The sequence below is a fragment of the Dipteris shenzhenensis genome, chromosome 13 (genome assembly GCF_047967505.1).
Source record: "Dipteris shenzhenensis isolate YYH24624 ecotype China chromosome 13, Dip_SZ_1.0, whole genome shotgun sequence".
In the NCBI taxonomy this organism is placed as follows: Eukaryota; Viridiplantae; Streptophyta; class Polypodiopsida; order Gleicheniales; family Dipteridaceae; genus Dipteris; species Dipteris shenzhenensis.
The window spans coordinates 21104564-21126934 of NC_141608.1; the positions used below are offsets into that span (position 1 = coordinate 21104564).

The window sequence follows — 22371 nt, forward strand, 5'->3', positions numbered from 1 at the left end:
TTTTTTGCGATGTTTAGAGCACCAAAAGGCTTCCATAACCAGAGTGATGAAGGCTACAAGATGCCCTTTGTTGAACATGATCAAGGGCAAATAAAACTGAATGTATGCCATAAGAACGGATTGAACAATCCCTAGCCTGACATACAAAAACACACACAAAAACATAAACATGTCTTTCAATTTCTAGGGTACGAGAATTTGGGAAGTGCAGGTTCCCCATTAGCTACCTCCCTAATCCCGATGGCTGGTGATAAACATTGTACAGTGTGCGAGCATAAGAGTGCCATAGATTGGTGTCCGCCGTGAGAAAAGAGGGGGATTGTCGCTTGAAAATTTCCACCAAAAGGCCCAAGAGTTGTTAATTAACTCCTTGTTCTGGCGACTAAAATCCTACATCTTCCGATGGACTAGATGGCAATACTTGCATACTGCATCGGTCTTACTCAGAAGGTGATGCTTAGCCTCAAATCCAAGTTGACCGCATAGAGCCTTACACCATCATCGTACCAGCTATTGCACAGCATTGAGAGGCCGTCAGCAAGTCGAACAAGGAGTGCTTGTTAAGGGGTCTAGGGCCTCATGTAGAGATCACTAAAGAAGTGGCAAGACCGAGAAGTCGGTGATGTGCAAGGGGGAAGACAAGGGATCCCATGAGATAGTCAACTACGCTAGAGCTCCCACCACCCTCCGGATGTGAAAAATAAGTGAAAAGCCGAAGAAGGCCATCCGTCGAAACCATTATAAATAGGGCAAGATCATGTATCATGTCCATGTCCAAGAACGCATGCCCGTAAGATGTTATCAAAGCACTACAAAAACTCGTGACATTCCCACCTCACCTAGATCAACATCTGGTAATAAGATAGAGTCATCGTGGAAATCCAAATGTGATACCTAACGCATGCCATTCCTGTGTTGGGTCTACAAACAAGGATAACTTCTTTGCTACTTGAGAAATCCAAGATGTCCGGGTGCACAGCTACGTATGGTGAAGTCTCAACCTCCTCACGTAGGTCTCTAGCAAATGTGAGGTCTCAGGGGGAAGTAGCAATCGCGATGAAGAGGTTCTATCAATACACGTCTGATCTAAATCAACAAGAATCTAGAATGCGTGTCATGCCTTTCCATGGAGACCATCCTAACGAGAGATGATGTATAAAGTACTATTACTCCTCCCGATCCACGCACCCCGATGATGTCATTTTCCACCTCTTTCTGAGGAGTGTTTTTTCTCATGCATTGCATGATGTATTTCCCCTTTGCGCTTGCTCTCGTGGGGTTTTGCTCATACTTAGTGGAAGTCATTTTTTTCGGGTTTAAAAATAGTTATGTGGATGATGCCATAGAGCTGTACACTTGCGTTGTGCTACAAGGTGAGCCAAATTGTCCTTATAAGACATTGCTCTTGGGTGGGGTCCAATCTTATGGCTAGGCACACTTAATCCTATGCTCCAAGACTCCCAGGGTGGAAGCCACAAACTGATCACATTATTAATGGGAGTGGTGAAAGTATGAGGGAGGCCCTGGACTCTAATGTTACATGCTTCTGGTGCTACTTCATGATCGTATGGCCTTCACAAGCTCCTGTTTCGCAATGTCCACCCATCTGGAAGTCTCTACAATAGCCGGCTGTGTGCTGGTCCACTACTCCTTGCTCTTGCTATGGCCTCAATCTCCTTATGAGCTGTAGTATATGTGCCTCGACTCACTGCTTGTGGCTGTCGGGGCAGCCGCAGTGTCCTTACAAAGCTGTCCTTACAAAGCTAGGGATTGGATGCTTTCGGCTTTACTTGGAGACCTCGCAAGGCACCTCACCGATGTTCGTCTGCTTGGACGAGGGTTCTTCCAAGTGGTCTTTGATTCTCCAGAATCAGCAGGTTCAGTACTCAAGGCTAGTCCTTTGGCATTGAGCTCCAAGAGGATCTTTTTGACACCCTTCACTTTGGGTTTCGATCTAGTAGAGGAAGATAGCAGGGTTACCTCACTTTTCATCAGATTCCCTGGCCTTCCTCAGGTTTACCATCGACTCTTACCGTCCATAGGAGCCACTTTTGGGTTGGTCACAAAGATCCCCCTCCTACCTGGCATGCCCTCTTCAGCGGCAGAGGCTGTCAGATCGGATGGGGTGCCACGAGTCAAGGTCATCGTCTCTGACCCTGATATTACATATGATCACATTATGCTTCAGCGACCAGATGGTTCCTTTTTTCGACAGAGAGTCGAGGTTGCTGGTAGACAGGATCAGTGTAGGATTTGCAGGACCCTTGGGCACTTCGTTAGGGATTGCCCAAGGAAAAAGAAAAGCCCCAAACGGTTTATTCCGCCTCCTCGTCCTACTTCTTCTACACATGCTACTAGAGCCCCCCCCTTCTCGCCTAGGACCTTCGGGACCAGCCCCTAGACCTCGATCCTCTTCTTCAGAGCGCATAGTACGATTAGTACCCCGTTGGATACCTGTGAGGGTTACTGACACTCCACCACCTATACGAGGCACCTCGAACCATTCGCAGTTACAAGCAGGTGATATTCCTGCATTTACAGGCGTACATGTGGTTGCCCTAGTCCCCCCACCTACTCATCAAGAGGAGCAACCCATTTATTCAGGTCCTATCACTAATGTTCCTGATCAGCCCCCTCCCTCTGTTAGTCACACTTCACCTCTTGATAGAGGTAAGGGGGGTTTTTCTCCTTCTCCCTCAGGTGCAAGGATTCTTCGCACTCTATGGCAGTTCCCTCCTATAGGAACTCTTTTGCAGTACTGGCACATTTGACAGAGTTTGAGACAGATGAGGAGTTTGTACCTTCTACCCTCGGGGAGCCGGTTATTGGGATTCCGTTGGACAGGGCTTCCCCCTCTGCTAGAGTGGGTTTTCTTTCACCAGTTGATTTCCCTCCGCTTGACATGAGGTCTCTTTCACAGGAGAGGATTTTCTCCACCACCACGTCAAGTAGGGTCTTTCACCCGGCCTCCTCCTCCCGTCAATGAGGATCGTTAGTTGGAACGTTCAGGGCCTCGGTGGTATACCTCATCGCCGCCGTAGGCAGTTGATCCATAACCAACCCCATCCACGTGTTTCAGGTGGCCCCATTGATATCCTTATGCTCCAAGAGCATAAGCTAGATGATAAAGATTGTACCAAGTCAGGTAAGCTTCTTTCTAGCCATACTTTTTCGTCACCTGCCTTGGGCATCAGGGGAGGCATTTCCATTTCTATCTCTTCTTCGATGCTCCCATTGGTCATTGGACATGGAGTCACAGTCCCCTCCTGAGCACTGTGGGTTATTTTGCAGATTGGTGGGCGTAAGGTTGGCTTTCTTAACCTTTATGCACCATAGTTACAAGAAACGTTTCGTCTGTTTTGCCATCTCAACAGGTTTCATTTCGTTTCGTTTCGTGTTGTCGGACGAAACGGATAGGTTTCGAATTGATACTTAATATATACCCTTATAGGGACAAAAAGATATGTTATATTTAAGTTAGAGTGAACAAAAAGAAATATAAGTCAACTTACTAAAAGGAGGTGTCATACACTGTGCTTATGACCCCTACTTCGGAGGTGTCATACACTGTGCCGCATTACACTTCACTCTCCCCTCTCCCTCTCAGTCAGCCCACCCTCCCACACCCCGTTGGGACTGCCTCATCCATTCCACTGTCATCCCCGTTCCTCACTCAGCCATCGTCCAGTTTTCGGACTCATTCCCACTCTTTCATGCCAGTCACCACAGTTTCAGCATGGACATGGGTGGACTGACACACCAGAGGCCCATGAGACCCTACTCACGAAGATACATAGTTTTCGTGAGCGTGAGATGGAGCTGGCTCGATTCGCACGAGAGTAGGTCCACTTCAACCAGGAGCAGAGCCGCATCATACAGGAGAAGGCTAGGGCCAAGCAGGCGGGTCTTATTCAAGGACTCAGACAGGATATCATGCAGCTCCGAGAGGAGGTCACAGCCATACACACTGCCCCAGGGAGTACCCCGCTGGTCGAGGCACAGATTGCGAGCATGCAATCTGCTATTGAGAAGACTTCCAGATAGGTTGACGTGGCCAAACGGGAACCCGCAAGGGTCACCGTTTTAGCTACCCTCATGGAACAGCAGCACAGAGCCAATGAGGCTCTCAACATCAGAGTACGCGGGATCCGACGCACTGAGGCTACACCGATGGTAGATGCGACTGCCTTCATGACCGCTACCCTAGGTGTGGCTGAGCACAGGATAGAGAGGGCATGGCGGGTGGGCAGAGATGTTTGGTATGATGACGCTTTTCACACTCAGCCACAGTCTCTTCTGTTTTCTTGGTCGAACAGGAGAGTAAGGATGCCTATCCACGCACAGATAGATAGATTTTATGTGAATGATTGGGCACTGGACAGAGGTGGGACAGTATGCATCAGCACTGGGGTGTCCACTTCAGATCATTTTCCGGTTCTTTTGGTGGTTTCAGAGACTCAGGCAAGAGGCTGCTCTACCAGTATCAGGATTCCAAATGCCTTCTATGCAAAGGAGGGCCTCACAGAGATAGTGCTACAGATTTGGGTTTCTCACCTACAGGGTGGATAGTCGTCACCGTCAAATGTGGCTGCAGGCGACCCCTGATCATACGATTTCATGACACTCATGCACGACTTTCAGCTCTACGACGCAGGTCAGTCCTTCAAGATCAGCAAGCGATCTCTATGGATGAGAACCTCACACCTCTACAGATTGAGGAGAGGCGCTCTTTGCTGCAACAACGGGATCAAGCCCGAAAGGAGGGGAAGTGGGCAGTGGTATGAGAGGGACGCCTTCTTACAGGCCCCCGTAGGACACCTTCCCCCTCCCCTACATAGGGAAGCGGGACTCAGATATTCGAAACCCTGTCTTGCACCATTTGGAACTGTAATGGTACCTTATGGTGAGAACTAGGGAACTTCTCGGAATCATATACACGCCACGACATAGTCTTCTATACAGAGACACATCAGAGTCCAGAGCGCCCTCTCCCAATAGTCAGCGGATATACATGGGAGTCTGCCTACAGAGATGAGACGAGGGGTACAAGAGGAGTTCGAGGTTCAGATGGAGTTGCAGTCCTTTTCAGATCCACACTTCAGGGGATCATTTCAGTAGAGCAGAGAGATACACATTCCAGATTTCTTTGGATCCGGATACGACACAAGGACAGCCAGGATCTGTTTGTCGCAATTTGCTAATTCCCCCCGGAGACCCGGATACGACACAAGGACAGCCAGGATCTGTTTGTCACAATTTGCTAATTCCCCCCGGAGACCCATTTGCTGCCCTTTATCAATCCATCGTTGACTTTTCTAGCCGTGGAGAAGTCCTTCTAGTGGGGGACTTCAACGCGAGGACAAGGGCCCGTCAATTACCACTTATTGATTTCAGAGATGATTCCACTCTACTGGCAGATGTTGAGCTTGAGGAGGCAGGTATGCTACGGCTTTCGGCTGACACGCGAGGTCCACTCTCATCCTCTGGGCAAGCCCTATTAGACCTAGGCAGAATACATGATCTCATTATCCACATGGGGGGGGCTCCAATGTTGTTGATTACATCATGGGATCCCCTGTCTTCACATCTCGCATTACTGACTTCACTGTAGCACCTCTCCCCCCAGGGGCTGATCATACATACCTTTTCTTTCGCATCTCCACCTCCCTTCGCACAGCACCTTCCACCCCACTAAGTGCTTACTCCACCTACCACGATATACGCTTTGATCGGGATCACTCACCTTCTTACTCTAGCCGTCTGTACATACTTCTCGCTTATATTTACTTCATACCCCTTTTAGAGGATCACGCTATCCTTGTCACCCACTCACTACATGAGGTTGCCATTCACGCTTTTTCCCACACCACCCGCTCCACCCGCCCACCACCCCCTGGAACCGTACCCTGTAATAGTTGGTAGGATGATGAGTGTAGGGCCTTACGCCGTCAACTCAGATTCGAAACCAAAAACAGTCTTCCGAGCGCACCAGATACGCTACGTGAATACCGTAGAGACTGGTACGGAGGAAGAAACTAGACTTCGTTCGTCAAAACGAGGAGGAGCTACTGAACATTTTGTTTAGTAACAACTCTAAGGACTTTTGGCGGAGATTTCTAGAAGGACGGTCCCCTCCGCCACACACTGACACCCAAATCTGGTTTGATTATGCACACACACTTTATGACATCCCAAATCAGCCAGTCCCTAGCCTCTCACACATGCCTCGTCCCACATCGTGCACCCTCTTCACTAGAGGGGAGGGGTAAAGGATGCTGTAATGAAGTTTCATAATGGCCGAGCGAAGGATCATGAGGGACTATGCACTGAGTTCATTGCATATGGGATTAACCTCCTAGCCCCGATCTTAGCAAAGCTTTTTAATGAAGCGGTTTGTTTGGGATTTCCACGCACTTGGACCATTAACACTATCTCACCCATCCACAAGGCAGGGGATCCCATGAGCCCGGAGAACCACAGGACCATTATGATTGGACATGTCATGTCCAAGATTAATGTTAGCAGACTTGCAGAGTGTCGAGGACTCAAAGCAGCAGGACAGGCCGGATTCCGACGTGATCATGGAACCATGGACCACATTCTGACGCTCAAATGTATCATCGAGGAGGCGAGGTCACGGAAGCAGAGGGTTTATTGTTGCTTTGTGGATTCTCGCAAGGCATTTGACACGGTCCCGAGAGCCCGCCTCATACGACGCCTACACGACTTGGCTTATGACCAGGAGATCATTTGGGCTGTCATGGCACTTTACGAGAGAGTTTCTGGCAGAGTTCAAGTAGGATCCGGGTGGACAGACGAGATCATGAGTACCATCGGGGTCAAACAAGGGTGTCCTTTGTCGCCTACCTTGTTTGGCCTCTACATTGACGAGCTTGAGACAGTGATGCAGACACAAGGGGGTGTAGGTTGCTCTCTTGCGGGCACGCTGATCCAGATTTTGCTCTATGCAGATGACGTGGCTCTCTTGTCTTCCTCAGCAGACGGGCTTCAGAGACACCTAGATGCACTACAGTCCTTTTGTGAGTCTCATGATTTGAAGGTCAACCTGGGTAAAACCAAGGTCATGATCTTCAATACATCTTGAGCCATCATGCGTCAGGAGCAATTCACATTTGCAGGGTCATCTGTTGAGATAATTTTATCATACACTTATCTTGGGGTTATCTTCTCCGGACCGAGCTTCACTATGAGACCCGTGATGCCGGCACGCTTGAGTAGAGGGTATGCCTCATTGGCCAGGCTAGAGAGGCACTGCTTCCGCTCACACTTTCAAGATCCACGCACCAAGGGGATGCTTTTTGACTCCTTGGCTCGCCCAACGGGGATGTACGACAGTCCGTGTTTGGGGCCAGACTTGCCGGATCCAGAGTGGGCTCGTGTGGAGCGGCTACAGGTTCTCATGCTATCACGGATGATTCGTGGTAAGTCATACGTTCCTCACCAGATCATTCAGGCTGAGTTTGGGTCACCCCCTTTTACAGCTAGATGCTGCATTTCAGGTCATCACATATCTGTACCGAGTTAGAGAATATGGGGATTATACCTCGGGGCGTAGCAGGATACCATGGATAGCTCTATCCTCTTCTATGACACTTGCAGCAGGAGGAGATTAGAGGTGCTAGTATGCACGTACAGAGAGATGGTTAGAGCGACTGGGGCTCCACATGGATAGACTACCTCCCTTCCAGTATAGCATGGATGCTCCGTTCTCTCCCCTCTTATCACACGAGGTCAACCAAGTTATCCGTGAGGATCTACTACAGCTACACACTTTTCGGACCTGGCTGGCACTGAGTGAACTCCCAGTGAAGCTTAGCTTCTACAAAGATCACTTCTTACATATCACAGCGGAGGGTTTCATTGACCCACCAAGATACACACAGATTCACCTACCCCACTCGATGAGGATCTCTCTTGGGCAGTTCCGGGTCTCTTCACACAGACTTCACAGATCACACTTGGAGACATCCCCTCCTTGTTTAGAGTTAGCACCCGACCGACGAGGGTCACAGTAGCCCTGGTTAGACGCAGAGCTACGACCAGGAGACGTGCCAGGACCGCACCTCTGAGTGGCCGACAACACTCTATTGCCGACTTCATGCCTCCACTGCCTCATCCATCCTGATATCTTGTTGTTACTAGGGATGATGATGATATTGATGATGATGCTGAGATTGATATATAGTCGAGCATTGACATGGCCATTCTGCATTTTTTGCATTTTGCATTTTGCATTGGTATGGATGCTCGTTTAGTAGCTCCACTACCACAGCTCGTTGTATCAGGATTTTCACAGTCTCATAGACCCATCGGTCTTCCGAAGACTTTAATAAACTTTCTTTCTTTCTTTTTCTCTTTCTCACTGACATTAGCAGCTTCTATCATTCTGTTGCTAGTATCAGGAGAGATGAGATTCGCAAGCGAGAGATTGCCATTCGACAGCAGCTGGCAGCTCTTCAGAGAGAAGAGTACAAACAACCTACAGATGCTTGGATTCAGGAGCGCCATGTTGCAGAAAGGGCTCATCAACAGACACTTTTAGATCAGAGAGCAGAGTATGCCTTTCACGCCAGAGTCTTTCTGGACGCAGATCGGAGGTAGAGTCAACAAGCAATTCTTCTCTACTCTCGGTCCTAGACATAGTAGAGAGAGTGTTTCGCAGCTTGTTGACTCAAACAAAATCCTTCAGACACATCCAGATGCCATCATGCAGATTGCTTCAGATTACTATGCCTCGCTTCTACCTGCAGATCCTGATTCACAGGCCAGAGATAATGCTAGAGAAGAAGCAGGATGGGGAGACCATTTTATGCGAGAGAGCACTTTCTTCCAATCCTCTGAATCAGGGCAATTGAAAATGGACAACCAGGGATTTTACCTTGAAACTTGCCAAGTACTACTTCCGATGGATCAACTAGCCAATGTCCATAAGCATTTGTGCGCATCTGGCGACACAAAAATGCCAACATGATAGACCAAGGCTGCTCTTGCTGAGAAAAAGTCTTGAGCATAGTGATCTTTCTTGCCAACACATGAAATTTGATGTTTATAATATTCAAACCACCATGCATTCTTGGTGAGCAAAGCAATTCCATTTTGAGCAACCTTAAAGCTTTTTTATGAAGATTAGTTTTCCAAAAAATCTCCATGGCTTGAGACATAAAAGAAGAGAGATCTCGAGATGACCAATGTAATAAAGGAAGGTAAAACTGGACATAAGCTAAAACAATGGACTGGACAATTCGAAGCCGAACATGCAAAGGCCAAGTGGAGATCTTCCAATATTCTAATTTGTCCTGAATTTTGTTAAATACCCAAGACATTTGTTGCTTATTTCTGATTTTCCAGCCAATTGGATAACCCAAATGTCTTACTATGTTTTCCGGATGAATAATCTGGCCGGGCCAAAGGATAGCATGCCAGTCGCAATGCTTGAGAGGCAAGAGTTTTGATTTCTGAAAATTAATTTTTAGACCAGCTGCCAACCCAAAATCAAAAAGGGTATCCATCAATAAGCGAAGCTCCAGAGGACTATTCTTTGGAATGAAGAATGAATCATCTGCATAAGCCTGTGCAATGAAAGGCCGTGAGCCAGGAATCTAAAGCCCCACTAACTATCCAGTATCAACCAGATGATCCATGCAATGAAAGGCCGTGAGCCAGGAATCTGAAGCCCCACTAACTATCCAGTATCAACCAGATGATCCATATAAAGAAGCAAAGGATGTGAAGCAATAGCATAGAGCAAAGCACTGAGACGGCATCCCTGTCAAACTCATCGTTCCAGAGTCCAAGACTCAGACAATTAATTCCCTATAAAGCATTGAGCAGTGGAATCTGAGTAAAGCCAATATATGACATTAACTAGCTTTGGCCCAAAACCAAGTTTAGACATGATTTGAGAGACATAATCCCACTGTACCGTATCAAATGCCTTTGCCACATCCACCTGCATGACCAAAACATCTTGAGCTGAATATTTTGCATATTCCATTGCGATGAGGGTATTGGAGATAGTATCATGTATATTCCTTCTTGGAACAAAACCATATTGCCTGGGATGAAGTCCATCATGAAGGATATCCTTTATCCGATGAGCCAACATTTTAGCGATAAGTTTATATATAACAAGCATCAAAGTGATGGACCTCCAGTCATCCATAGTCTCACATAGGGATTTTTTGGGCACAAGCTTAACCAGACCATGCTTCCAAGCTGAAGGAAGATGCTGACGCTACCACGCTACATTAACGAGCTTCAAGATTGGACCCTTCAATTCAGCCCAGAAGGCTACAAAAAATTCAACCGTCAAACCATCCCAACCAGGGGATTTATGTTTACCCAAATGTTTAAGGGCTTCATCCAATTCAATATATATATATACCTTTGTAAGACTAGAATAAGTCCAATCATACAAATTTAGAATTTTTGTTGTTCTAAAGATCAAAAATCTACAAAGAAAATAAAAGAGAAAATGAAAGAGAAGAAAAAAGAGGTAAACACAAACTTTTATGAAAAACAAAAGAAAGACATACTTAGCAAGCAAAGCAACACTTATGTCGTCATCAGTGCCCACGCATAAGCAACTATACTGGGTTTCTAAAGACCCGCGGAGTCTCTTAGGCAAACCCAGTGCTTACTAAAATACGTCAAATAAACAAAAGAGAATGAAAACAAGAAATAAAGAAGAAACGAAGCAGGTGACTTAAGCAAAAATAAACAAGCAAGTCAAGAAACAAAAACTTCCAAAAAACTAGAAACTCTCTCTCTCTCTCTCTCTCTCTCGCTCTCTCTCTCTCTCTCTCTTATTTAAAACATAAAAAGCTAAATGGCCCTTTACACCTATGTCTCATTTCTGCAAAGAGGCAAAAATACATTTCTAACTTAGAAAGCACAAGTATACTCAAACAAACTCTCTTTTGAAACTAAAAGAAAAACGGGCTATTCAGCTCCCCGCTTTTTGTTTTCAGCTTATGTTCATAAACAAACCTAAGGCCGAAACACCATAGATAAAAGACTTCATATCTAAGAATGTGCGAACTTTTTTCATTATTTTCCTTGGATTATACCTCTTGTGTAATAGTAAAGTGATCAAATTTCTGCATTGAGTGATAAAAGACTCCTTAGCTGTACAAAGGCGGGAAAATCTATGGAATTGGGAAGAAATGACTCCATATTTTGCCAAATCAGAAATGTTTGAGTCAATGTGAGGCATTTTTATAATGTGTAAACCACTATATTCAGGTTGTTCACGTTTATCGTATATATCAACCTCTAATCCTATGGTAGATTGAGAAAGTCTAAGATCTAAGAAAACACAAGAATCCCCTCTTGAAGTGCAGTTCAGTTCACAAGAGTCACGAGGATAGATTCCTTCTCTAAAAGCTCTAGCGTCTTTGTACATAAAGTCTTAAAAGTTAGGAACATCTAGTACAAATAAATCATCTATAAAACGCCTAACTTGACTAAGCTTATGTAAAATGATAGGGCAGGTATTGACAGAAATAAGACGTTGCATAAACTCTGCAAGCCAATCGAATCATTTGCTGGAATTTTTCATGAGAAAGATATAATTGATTGACCTGTAAGTGTCTGACTGAAGAGAGCTGCATGTCATCCAGAGGCATGCCAAATGAAAAGTTCAGCCAAAGTGGAGTGTGATCAGATAGTTGTTGAGAATAGTCAGTCCACATTTGACATGTATGATCATCATATTGCTGAGCATGAATAAGATACCATCTATCAAGCCTGGCCCAATATTCTACAAAAGCATTATGATGATATGTAAATCCCAAAACTCAAGGGTGAGTTGCTGTCCATAAATCAGCGGTACGAAGTGATGAAATCATATGTTCCCATTGCTGAATTTCAGAGGGCAACATATGGGATTTATGTGTGGTATTGTCCTACCACTGAGGAGAATTATTGAAGTCACCACAAAGTGTAGCATTTGTGGACCAAGGATATTGCTTTATGGAGTCCCACATTTGAGCTCTAGAAGCTGAAGTTTGAGAGGCATACAAGGAACCAATTTCAAAAATCTCTCCATTGATCATACATTGGATAATCATCCATCGGCCACAAAGATCATTATATGCTACCCAGGGCTGCAAATCATGTCTGGCTAGAATGCACAGCCCAGAGAATTGATCAGATCCTGCATAAAATATATCATATCCTGAAAAGAACCCATGCTGGCCAGCAAAAGAATGCTGATTATGCTCTTGCAGACACACAACATCTGGATGAGTTTTATTTATATAGTGCCAACGGAGCCTCCATTTATTCGGGTTGCAGAGGCCCTATATATTATAAGAAACACATTTAAGAGAAGCACGCATGAACATATGTATAAGAAATGAGCAGTCCTCAAAAAGAAAGGGAGGCATCAGGCCTCTGCCATTGCCTCAGGGTCTTGCTGACCCTCAGAATCCAATTCCCTGACTAGATCATCTTCTTCACAAAGCGGAATACCCTTCTTGACTGCATTAACCCATGCCTTTGAGATGGGGCTGTCCGAAGAGGTAGATGGTTGACCAGGAGAAGGAGCAGAAGCATCCCAATTACGAGATTGGAGAGGTCTTTGTTTGAGAGGCATTGTCTTCTTTGCAGTCTGCCAACCCTCGTGAGAAGATGAATTATTTTGCACTAGCTTGCTTTTTCCTTTATCCTTGTTTTGAGCTGAATTGGCTTGGCTCCCTGTCTGAACTGAAGGCTTTGCTCCTTTGGCTTCAATCTATTCCACATATGTCTTCTAACCTCCTTTATTAGATGGCGGAGGAATGGCAGCTGGAGGAGGCGGATGAAGGATAGAGTGACACTCAAAAGCTAGGTGCCCAAACTTGTGACAAGAGAAACAAGCTCCAGCAAAAATGCCCCATTTCAGAGTGAAATATTTCGTTCCCAAATTAACACCCTCAATCTCAACTGCAATAGAAGGAGGGGTTGGTCTATCAGTATCCCATAAGATGCAAAAACGATTTTTATTACCTGTGGGACGAGGGAGACAGATCACTTGTTCCAATGTCATCGCTAAGCCACGAAGCTCTGTTCTCATGTAATCTGGAAAATCAACCACTTCAACCCATACAGAGCAATGATGCGAGACCAAGGCATGATGTGCACCATTTGACGACCAAAAAATAAAGGGGACATTTCCAACAAGGCTAGTAGCATCCAAGTCCCTTGCAACATAACTATCATATAAAGATTGCTTGAGGGACATTCTGAAGAAAGCATATGCCCGAGGAAATTGTTGTCCCATCCTAAAATGCAATCTCTGTGTCCAAATAGTCCATAGTACCCAAAAGCAAGCCCACTGAAAGAAAAGGAGGAATGGAGACATCTGAGCATCCAAACATCTAGAAGAGTTTCCCGAATCTGATAGAGGGAAACCGAAGCCGCAGCAAATGAGAGACATGAGTGATCAATATTCGAGAGTGCGGGTAAGACCATAACAAATGGGGAACTGTCTCACGGTGATGAGAGCAACGGGGGCAGGAAGAGGAAGCAATACGACGTGCTTCCAATTTCACCCCAATGGAAAAAGCTCCCACTATACATCTCCAAAATAAAAGCCTCTGTTTCAATGGCAATTTAGCTTTCCAAATTTTCCTAAGTTTTGATTGCCACCAAGATAAAGGCCTATCCAAATTCCAAAGAGTGTTGGCATGCTTATCAATCCATGGCGGTGGAAGAAGAAATCTGTAGACCATCAAGGATGTCAAATTATGCATTGAAAGTGAACAGGTAGCAGGAGACAAGGAACTCAGATTCCAGTCCAGTAATCTGTCCTGTACAAACAGCGGAGGAACAGGAACAAATGGCTGCAACATAGTTGTAAGTATTCTCCAAATGGGCCTATGATGCAGACCCAAGGGGAATGTCCTGCAAGCTTGTGGAAATGAAAGCACATAACCATGTTGATCCACCACATCTCCGACAAATCTTATGCCCAATTTCATAAGATTATATGCTTTAATAGGTGCCTATAAAGCAAGAGGCGATTCAAACACCTTGCTCCAATGGATACTTTCCAAACGAAGAGAGTTACCATGATGGGAGGAAGCACCTGACCATTTAGCATAAGAAAGAATTCTCTTCCAATCATGAATAAAAGCAGTAGAAACAGGACAGCCAGGAATTCTCCCCTGAAATGTGGTCATGACTGCTTCCCAGTGATCTGTAATCCAATGCCCATATGCATGGGACTTCATGTTTCCACACATAACTGGTAACATAACAGCCCATGGCTGTTTTTGCTGAAAGAAATCAGCAATCATAGTGCTCTTTCTTGCCAACATATGAAACTGATGATTGAGAATATTCAGTCCGCCATGAGTCTTAGGAGAACAAACAGACTGCATGGGAAGTAGTCGCAAAGCCTTTTTGTGAGATTTGCTTTTCCAAAATATCTCCATAGCCTGGGACATATAGGAAGCCAAATGCTTAAAACACCAGTGAAGAAGAGGCAAATAAAATTGCACATATGCCATAATGATAGATTATACTATCCGAAGTCGAACATGTAGAGGCCAAGTTGACAAGTGCCAGTATTCCAGCTTCTTGTTAATCTTTTGAAGCACCCACTTGAGCTGTTGTTGAGGGGTAATATTCCAGCCAATGGGATACCCTAAATGCCTCACAATGGTATGGGAAGAAATAATGTGGCTTGGCCAGATAAGTGCATGCCAATCAGCTTCTTTCAATGCTAGAAGATTCGATTTCTGAAAGTTGATATGCAGTCCAGCAGCTATGCCAAAATCATTCAAAGTATGCATCAAATGAAAGAGGTCACTTTGAGAATTCCTGGGCATGAAATATGAATCATCAGCATATGCCTGTGCAAGAAACGGCTGTGCCCCTGGAATTTGCAAGCCATAAAGCTGTCCTGTATCTGCAAGATGGTCCATATGCAACAATAACGGATGAGTAGCAATGGCATACAGTAGAGAACTAAGAGGGCATCCCTGTCTCACTAAACGGGTCATAGTCCATGTCCTTGACAACCCACTACCAAGCAGACACTGTGCAATGGCATGAGAATACAACCAGTAAATAACATGGACGAGCCGAGGGCCAAATCCCAATTTATGCATAGTCTGAGAAATAAAATCCCAATGGACAGTATCAAATGCTTTCGCAATGTCCACTTGCAGAATGAGAACATCTTGTTTAGAATATTTGGCATACTCAATTGCAAGCAAAACATTGGAGATATTGTCAGTAATCTGCCTTCTGGGAACAAACCCATACTGCTTGGGATGAAGTCCTGCTTGCAAGACAAATCGAACCCTAAGGGCAATCATCTTGGCAATGAGTTTGTAAATGACTGGCATAACAGATATGGGCCGCCAATCAGCCATTGTCTCACACAACCTTTTTTTGGGGATCAATTTGACAAGGCCATGTTTCCAAGAAGGGGGAAGAGATTGTTCTGCCCAAGCATGATTGAAAATGCACAGAAAAATTCAATAGTCAATCCATCCCAACCAGGAGAGCTACCTTTACATAAATGACTCAAAGCATCATCTAGTTCATTGAGCATAAATGGCTGCTCCAATGCATGAGCCTGTTCCCGAGACAATATAGGCTGAACATGCATAAGAAATTGAGACCTAGCTGCGTTCACTTGCATAGAATAATCAGGCTGAGGAGAAAAGAGATGATGGAAATGACTAGAGCATTGCAATTCCAATTCTGATTTGGAGGTGGTCCAGGTGCCATCATCTTGCCTGATCCTGCAAATATCTTCCTTTCGCCTATCCGCATGCAGGCTTTTGAAGAAGGCCTTGGAGGAGCAGCCTTTATGCAAAAGAGGTTTCATGCGAGCTCGGATTTGCCACTTCTTTAATTTAAGAAGATCATTTTGATGGAAGATATGAACCGCATAAGCGCAAGAATCCTGTTCAGAGGAGGTGAGCTGCCTATAACAGCTGATTACATCCATTTTTTGCTTGTGAGATTGAGCCCATTTCAGCTTAAGCCTGAGGTTTTCCATGTGACTCCGTCCATAATCTTGAATAACAGCCTGCAAGCGATGGGCAAGACTGATCCAAGCAAAATCCATGTCCTCCTGAGCATGTAAGAGGAGGGGGCGGACAGCCACTCTCACCATGTTCTGAAATTGTTGATGAAGCAAATAAGCACTATTAACATGGAGTAGGCGACGACCAAAAAAGGACATATCATCTGTCACACGTGCTATAGATAATGTCAAGCATACTGGAAAGTGATCAGATAGCAAGAGAGAATGATTAACCCATAATGCACATGTGAAACTAGCATACTGCTGAGCATGCAACAAATACCATCTGTCAAGTCGAGCCCAGTAATGAGTAAAAGCATTGTGACGATATGTATAACCCATATCTCTATCCCTTGTTGAGAGCCATAAATCTTCTGCATGCAAGAAAGAAAGCATATCCTCCCAATGTCGAAGCTCAGTGGGGATCATGTGAGAACAATGAGTGGTGTTGTCTTGCATGGTAGGCGAGTTATTAAAGTCTCCACACAAAAAAGCATTAGACAGCCATGGATATTGCTTGAGGGAGGCCCACATTTGAGCTCTTGTCACAGAAGTTTCAGAGGCATAAACCGATGCTATTTCATAAAGATCGGCATGACAGATGCATCTGATTACCATCCATCGACCCTGGGGGTCGTCGTGAGCAACCGTGGGCTGCATATCATGTTTCACCAGCATGCATACCCCGGAAAAGTGCATTGTACCAGCATAAAAGATGTCATAACCAGCAAAAACCAAGAAACATAGTAAAAGTATAAGCTGTCAGGCCTCAGCCATGACATCGACATCCACCTGGCCTCCTGGATCAATAGCTCTATCATCCTCATCATTGTCACATACAAGAATGCCCTTCTTGAGCACATCAACCCACAGTCGAGAAGTCAGGCTATCAGCAAGGGTAGAGGCCTGACCAGGGGTGGAAGTAGAGGCATCCCAATGCCGAGATTGTAACGGTCGTGGCTTAAGCGCAAATACCTTTTTGGGTTGCTGCCAGGCACCCTGGGGAGAGGCATTAGATTCTGAAATTTTGCCCTTTCCCTTATCCTTTTGCTTGGCTGAAGCCTGGACCACACTTTCTTTGGGAAGAACAGATTTAGATGCCACATCACCCAACTTGGGCGTAGCCTTAGGCCCTGGACCATAAGTTGGAGGGGTAGTATTTTCTGGAGCAATAGATGTAGGTGGGAGCTGATGCAGTATTGCAAGACACTGTGAAGCTAGATGGCCAAATTTATGACAAGTAAAACAAGCACCTGCAAATACTCCCCATTTCAAGTCAAAATATTTTTCGCCCAAAGGAACATCTTCCACCTCTACCACAATGGAAGGAGGGGTTGGGTGATCTGTATCCCAAAGAACACAAAACCGATTTCGATTACCCGAAGGACGGGGTGGGCATACAACTTGGCCCAAAGTAGCTGCCAGACTTGGTAGCTCAGCCCTCATATAATCCAGAAAATCCTTATTTGGCGACCATGGCATGACATGCACCATTTGTCTGCCATAGAATAGAGGAGACATCTCCAATCTGCTGACAATATGAGGCATCCAAAAAGTGCACTTCATAAAAACCTCGAGAAGAAAAATATACTCCTTCAACAAAGCAACCTCCCAACAAAGCCTGAACCCACTGAGCCACATCATTTGCAGAAGGTAACTTCCCACGGAAGAAAATGATAACTGCTTGCTGAGAGAACTTCCGGAGAGGAGTAACCAATGAGGGCAGCTTCAGCTTATACTTAAGGGCCGGGGGAGGTTTGGCCCACTCCTTCCGGCTGTGGTGGAATTCATCCTTGAGCATGTCGAAAACATAGTGAGCATCTTCAGAGGCTGAGGTAGAGAATTCAACTTGCTGTCTTTTGGGGTCCCGAGACAAGTCCTTCCAAGAATAGCTTTTAATATGGTCCTCCATGGAGATGAGCAGGGCAGAATTGATGAAGCGAAAGAGGGCAGCAGGGATTATGCACAGTTATGGACGGGTGATACACAGCAACAGGGAGGAAAGTGGATGGCAAGAAGGGGCGGACGGCAGCAGCTAAAGCAGGCGAGCAAGAGCGGGGCGACGTAACTGAGGGGAGCTTCTGAAGGTCGCAGGGGCAGAGCGGGCAGGCTTGGTGGGCGCAGACAGATGCGCAGAAGTTAGATGCACACGGGCAGATGCGCGTAGGGAAACAGCAGGCGGACGCGCGTCCAGCAACGGGAGCTTCACACACACACACACACACATACCTCTCTCTCTCTCACACACACACACATGTATGTGTGTATGTATGTGTGGACACACGCACACACACACGCAAGTAATCTCATAAAAGATTGGCCTCCAATTTGTCGTTATATTGGGCACCAACCCTTAGACAACTGCATTCTACCCGAATTGTGGTCATAATATAGTTGTTGGTTAAAATTTTGTCAAACCAACCTTGGAAGTACGTAACCCATCTTGGTCGGGCGCTTGGCTCTGAAATATCACACATTCACATGGGAATCAAAGTTGATATGAAGTCATGTAGCTTGACATCCTCAGGGAGTCCATCAAATTCAAGCACCAATGTAGTGAACTGAGAGATGCAAATAGAAAGCATGTTTGCTACAGTGATAATACTCTGACAATTATCTTCAAAACTTTCCCTTAGGGATGACACATTTAAAAATTTTCCCCCTCTACAGTCTATACTATACTTTACTATATAATAATCACATGAAACTATCTTTAATATATTAAGGAACTGCAGGCACTACAAACATACAAATGCATTCCCTTTGTTAATACTGAAAAGGCAACATTAGAGTTTTTATACTGACACTATTTACTTGCTAAGAGAATGCAACATTGGAATTAACAGAGCACTCTAATTAGTAACTAATGCTGGAAGTTTGAAGCTCAAAAACTCAGGCTTCCATAAAAGATAGTGCAGGTCCATACAATAAACTCATTTGGAGTGGACTCAGCAAGCCAATCAGGCAATCCACGTCTAGACCAGGCTGTCCCTTCATCGCCTTGATGCTCTTTTCCATTGTTATCTATACGAGTGACACCCTCTAATAGGCTACCGTCAAGGTTGTCTCCAGCATGGAAACCTTCATCTTCCCTACCGTCTGCAGATGAGCTGAAACATTCAACAAAACATCAAAATAAAGATTATACTTGGCAATCACAAGTATTACAAATAGAAATCAGCTTGTACCCTATTACTAAGCTTATAAATTCACTGCAAATGATGCTAAACGTATGACAGCGCACTTTCACCATGGAGGAGTGACTTGAGACAGCCATTTTTTTAACTCCTTCCAAATTCTTAGAATCTAAATTGATTGTATCCTCTCAACTTGGAAGTTCTCAATAGAGACCAAGCGTCCAATGATATCCTTCGACCAAGAGAAGGCCAGCAAATTATACAAAAATATGCCGAATAGAATTGAAATGAACAAGATATATGCACCTAAAGCACATTAGCACTGGCCAATCATTCTTACCAAAAGGCAAGGAATTTCAAGATTGATTTCTTCAAAATACCCTGCATGAGACACACTCTATCCAAAACTGCCACTTACTCATGCACTTTTCTATTACTATATAGTGACATTGTTCATGAGGCACACTGCATTAAACACCTTTTATGCCTTCACCTCAATTTTTGCCTTACTTGGGGCACAGTCCTCAAAGTTTACCCTTCTGTCTGGCTAGTACAACTCATTAACTTAGCTGCAACTTCTATAAAATTGCCGTGAGAACAACCTGTAAGGATATTAGTGCCTATTATCACACCCATAAATCTAACCTTCACACTAAGGCATGCTCCATGACGGGGGACTAGGAGAGCATAGCCAGCAAACAGGCATCTTAAGTTAAACATCAGTTGAGATAATATATTAAAGAGAGTAGTGTTTACTGTTCTTTCTTTCTTTCCTTCTTTCTTTTTCTTGGGTGGTGGCAGTGATGCTGATATTAAGTACGTGCTTAGGCTGTATTTGCATAATTCGCTCTTTTCCACTTGAAATTTTATTGCCTTTCGGTTGATGATTCTCTTTTTGCTTAAGATATAACAATCAAAATCATGACGATTAAAAATCAGCTAACACACATGCACACATATTTTCACACCCCCAAACTGAACATGAGCATCCATTTACACAAAGGTCTTTGTATTTTGTTTCTGTCAAAATTCCAGAGGTAAAGGGTAGACTCCGACATGCAAAGGCTAGCAATTAAGGGAAAGGCTAATCAAAATGCAAGCCACATTCACTTAACCTAAGCTACAACTGCCTGCCAAGATGATAATATTTTCATTTTAGTTTCTCCCAACCTAACAGTTAAGCATAAAAAACATTGGGTAGTTGTAACCGAAGACTAGTCTTGAATGCTATGAGAGAAGACATTCTTATCCCGTCACTAAATCATGGTTTTTTGCCTCATTCATACTCCAAGGGAAGGGGAAAGAGACGGGGGAGAAAAGGGGGGAGGGGATTAATTATCATACCTTATAATTGTCTAGATGAACCCAGGAACATGCCGAAACTCATCCTCTAAAAACACCACATAGTGCAGTTTTAATCTCATGACAGTCACTCATAGAAAAGACAACCATAAACGTCATGACACATAGCAGGGACTCGCTACTATGGCATCACCACTGACCTCACCAGCGCCCAATGGTGGGTGTAGACCATAGTGTAAACATATGCTCTCACACATTAAAAAACACAAACAAACCCACACATACATTTATACACAGGTCTTCGTACTGAGTTTCTGTCAGACTCAACCGTGACAAAGGCTACCATACCTTAAGCCAAAAAGGGAACCATCAACACAAAGGCTAATCCGAGGCTCTTGGAAGCATCAATACAATACTGGATACGATTTGCTCGCTTATGCAGGTGAGCCTGAGCACATATTTAATATCAGCATGATTGCATAGTATCACATTGAAGACTAGCTAGAATACTCTGAACAGGACATCACATACACATTTATAGACTCAGAGAACATTGCGAACACATTTATGGACTCTGATGCAAATACAGTGTCAGACATACATCTAGAGAAATCCACAAACATGCCAAAATGCATCCCATGAAAGCAAAACAAAATATGCAGCCTCCTGACACTCACCCAGAATGTTGAAAGCTATGTACTGCATCACCATAATAGGGAAAAGCTACAGTGACATCCCACCACTCACATCAATGCATGTAGCCCAATGTATCGATATCTGCTGTCACACACTGACATGATCATGCATTTATACAATGGTTGTCGTATTTTGCTTCTGTCAGACTCAGTGGGTGAAGGATCACGTCAAGTCATGACAAAGGCAAGCACTTACAAAAAGGCTTATCAGAATGCAATCCATATCAGTTTCATTTAATTTGGTTTCTCCCAGTCTAACAGTAAAGCAAAAAAACATCACTGGGTAGTTTGATAGTGAAGACTATCCTTGAATGCGCTGAGAGAAGACATTTCTTATTCCATTGGCTTTTGGACCTCATTTACATTCTTTATTATTGTTTGTGCTTCCAGAACATTTGTGCACCTGCAAACTCAACATTCATGGAGCGAAAAAAATCACAGAAGCAAAAATCTGCCTGGAACCTCATTCAAGTCTTTAATTTATGGCAATCAATGTCCCTCTCCTCACTTCAATACCCCATAATAAAACTGTTCAGTGGAATTACCCTCCATCTGTTGAGCCGGGATGGTAGGACCCATCATTGCTAATGCGGCCTTCCAGCTGATCATTCCTTCGCATTGTTCTTGTCCTCCGTGATACAGGATGCATACTGTTAGAAGCAGGCACATTTGCTATTGGGATGCTGGATATATCGTCATCTGTCTCACCCTCAGGAAACCGCTTCACACTGCAGGAAAACATTTAAACAAAGTCTTATGTCAGAAAATGCAGCTCATCATCGTCGATATTTCTTAAACATTTTTGGAGGGAAATAGGCAAACAACAAGAAACACACACAAGAGGCTCTCCCTGTTCATGTACACTGCAGCCCCCTCCTACCCTCACTTTGTTCGCCCCTCTCTTCTTCCCCCTTCCTTCTCCTACCCCACTTTCCAATTCCACCTGCACCCATTCCTCCTTTCTCCTTCTCCTCTGCACCCCCCCCCCAACCCAACCCCAGTTTCTCTCTGCTCCCCTCCCTGCTTCCTTCTGCCACACCCCCCCCCCGGCTCTTGGTCTTCCTCACTTTTCACATGCCGCTTGCACTTGCCAGCTGCTGCTCGCGCCCCCCCCCCCCCCCCACCTCTCTTGCTGCGACCCACTGGTAGCAGTCCCCCCCCTCCCTGAACTGGTTTTTTTTGGGCCCTG

General features: G+C 44.8%; 1 protein-coding gene across 3 annotated transcripts in view; it reads right to left on the reverse strand.

Moving 5' to 3' along the window:
* SEC8 (subunit of exocyst complex 8) overlaps window positions 1–22371 on the reverse strand; it is a 150170-nt gene that overhangs the window by 61169 nt on the left and 66630 nt on the right. For all 3 annotated transcript variants that reach the window (XR_015541993.1, XM_087383654.1, XM_087383653.1), the window contains exons 6-7: window positions 21728–21910; window positions 18975–19158 (exon numbers count right to left, since the gene is read on the reverse strand). Coding sequence is in view for 2 of the 3 variants with exons in the window: in XM_087383654.1 (XP_087239780.1) it covers window positions 18975–19158; window positions 21728–21910 (367 nt within the window). In the remaining variant the exon portion in view is untranslated. The remainder of the gene's footprint in view (window positions 1–18974; window positions 19159–21727; window positions 21911–22371) is intronic.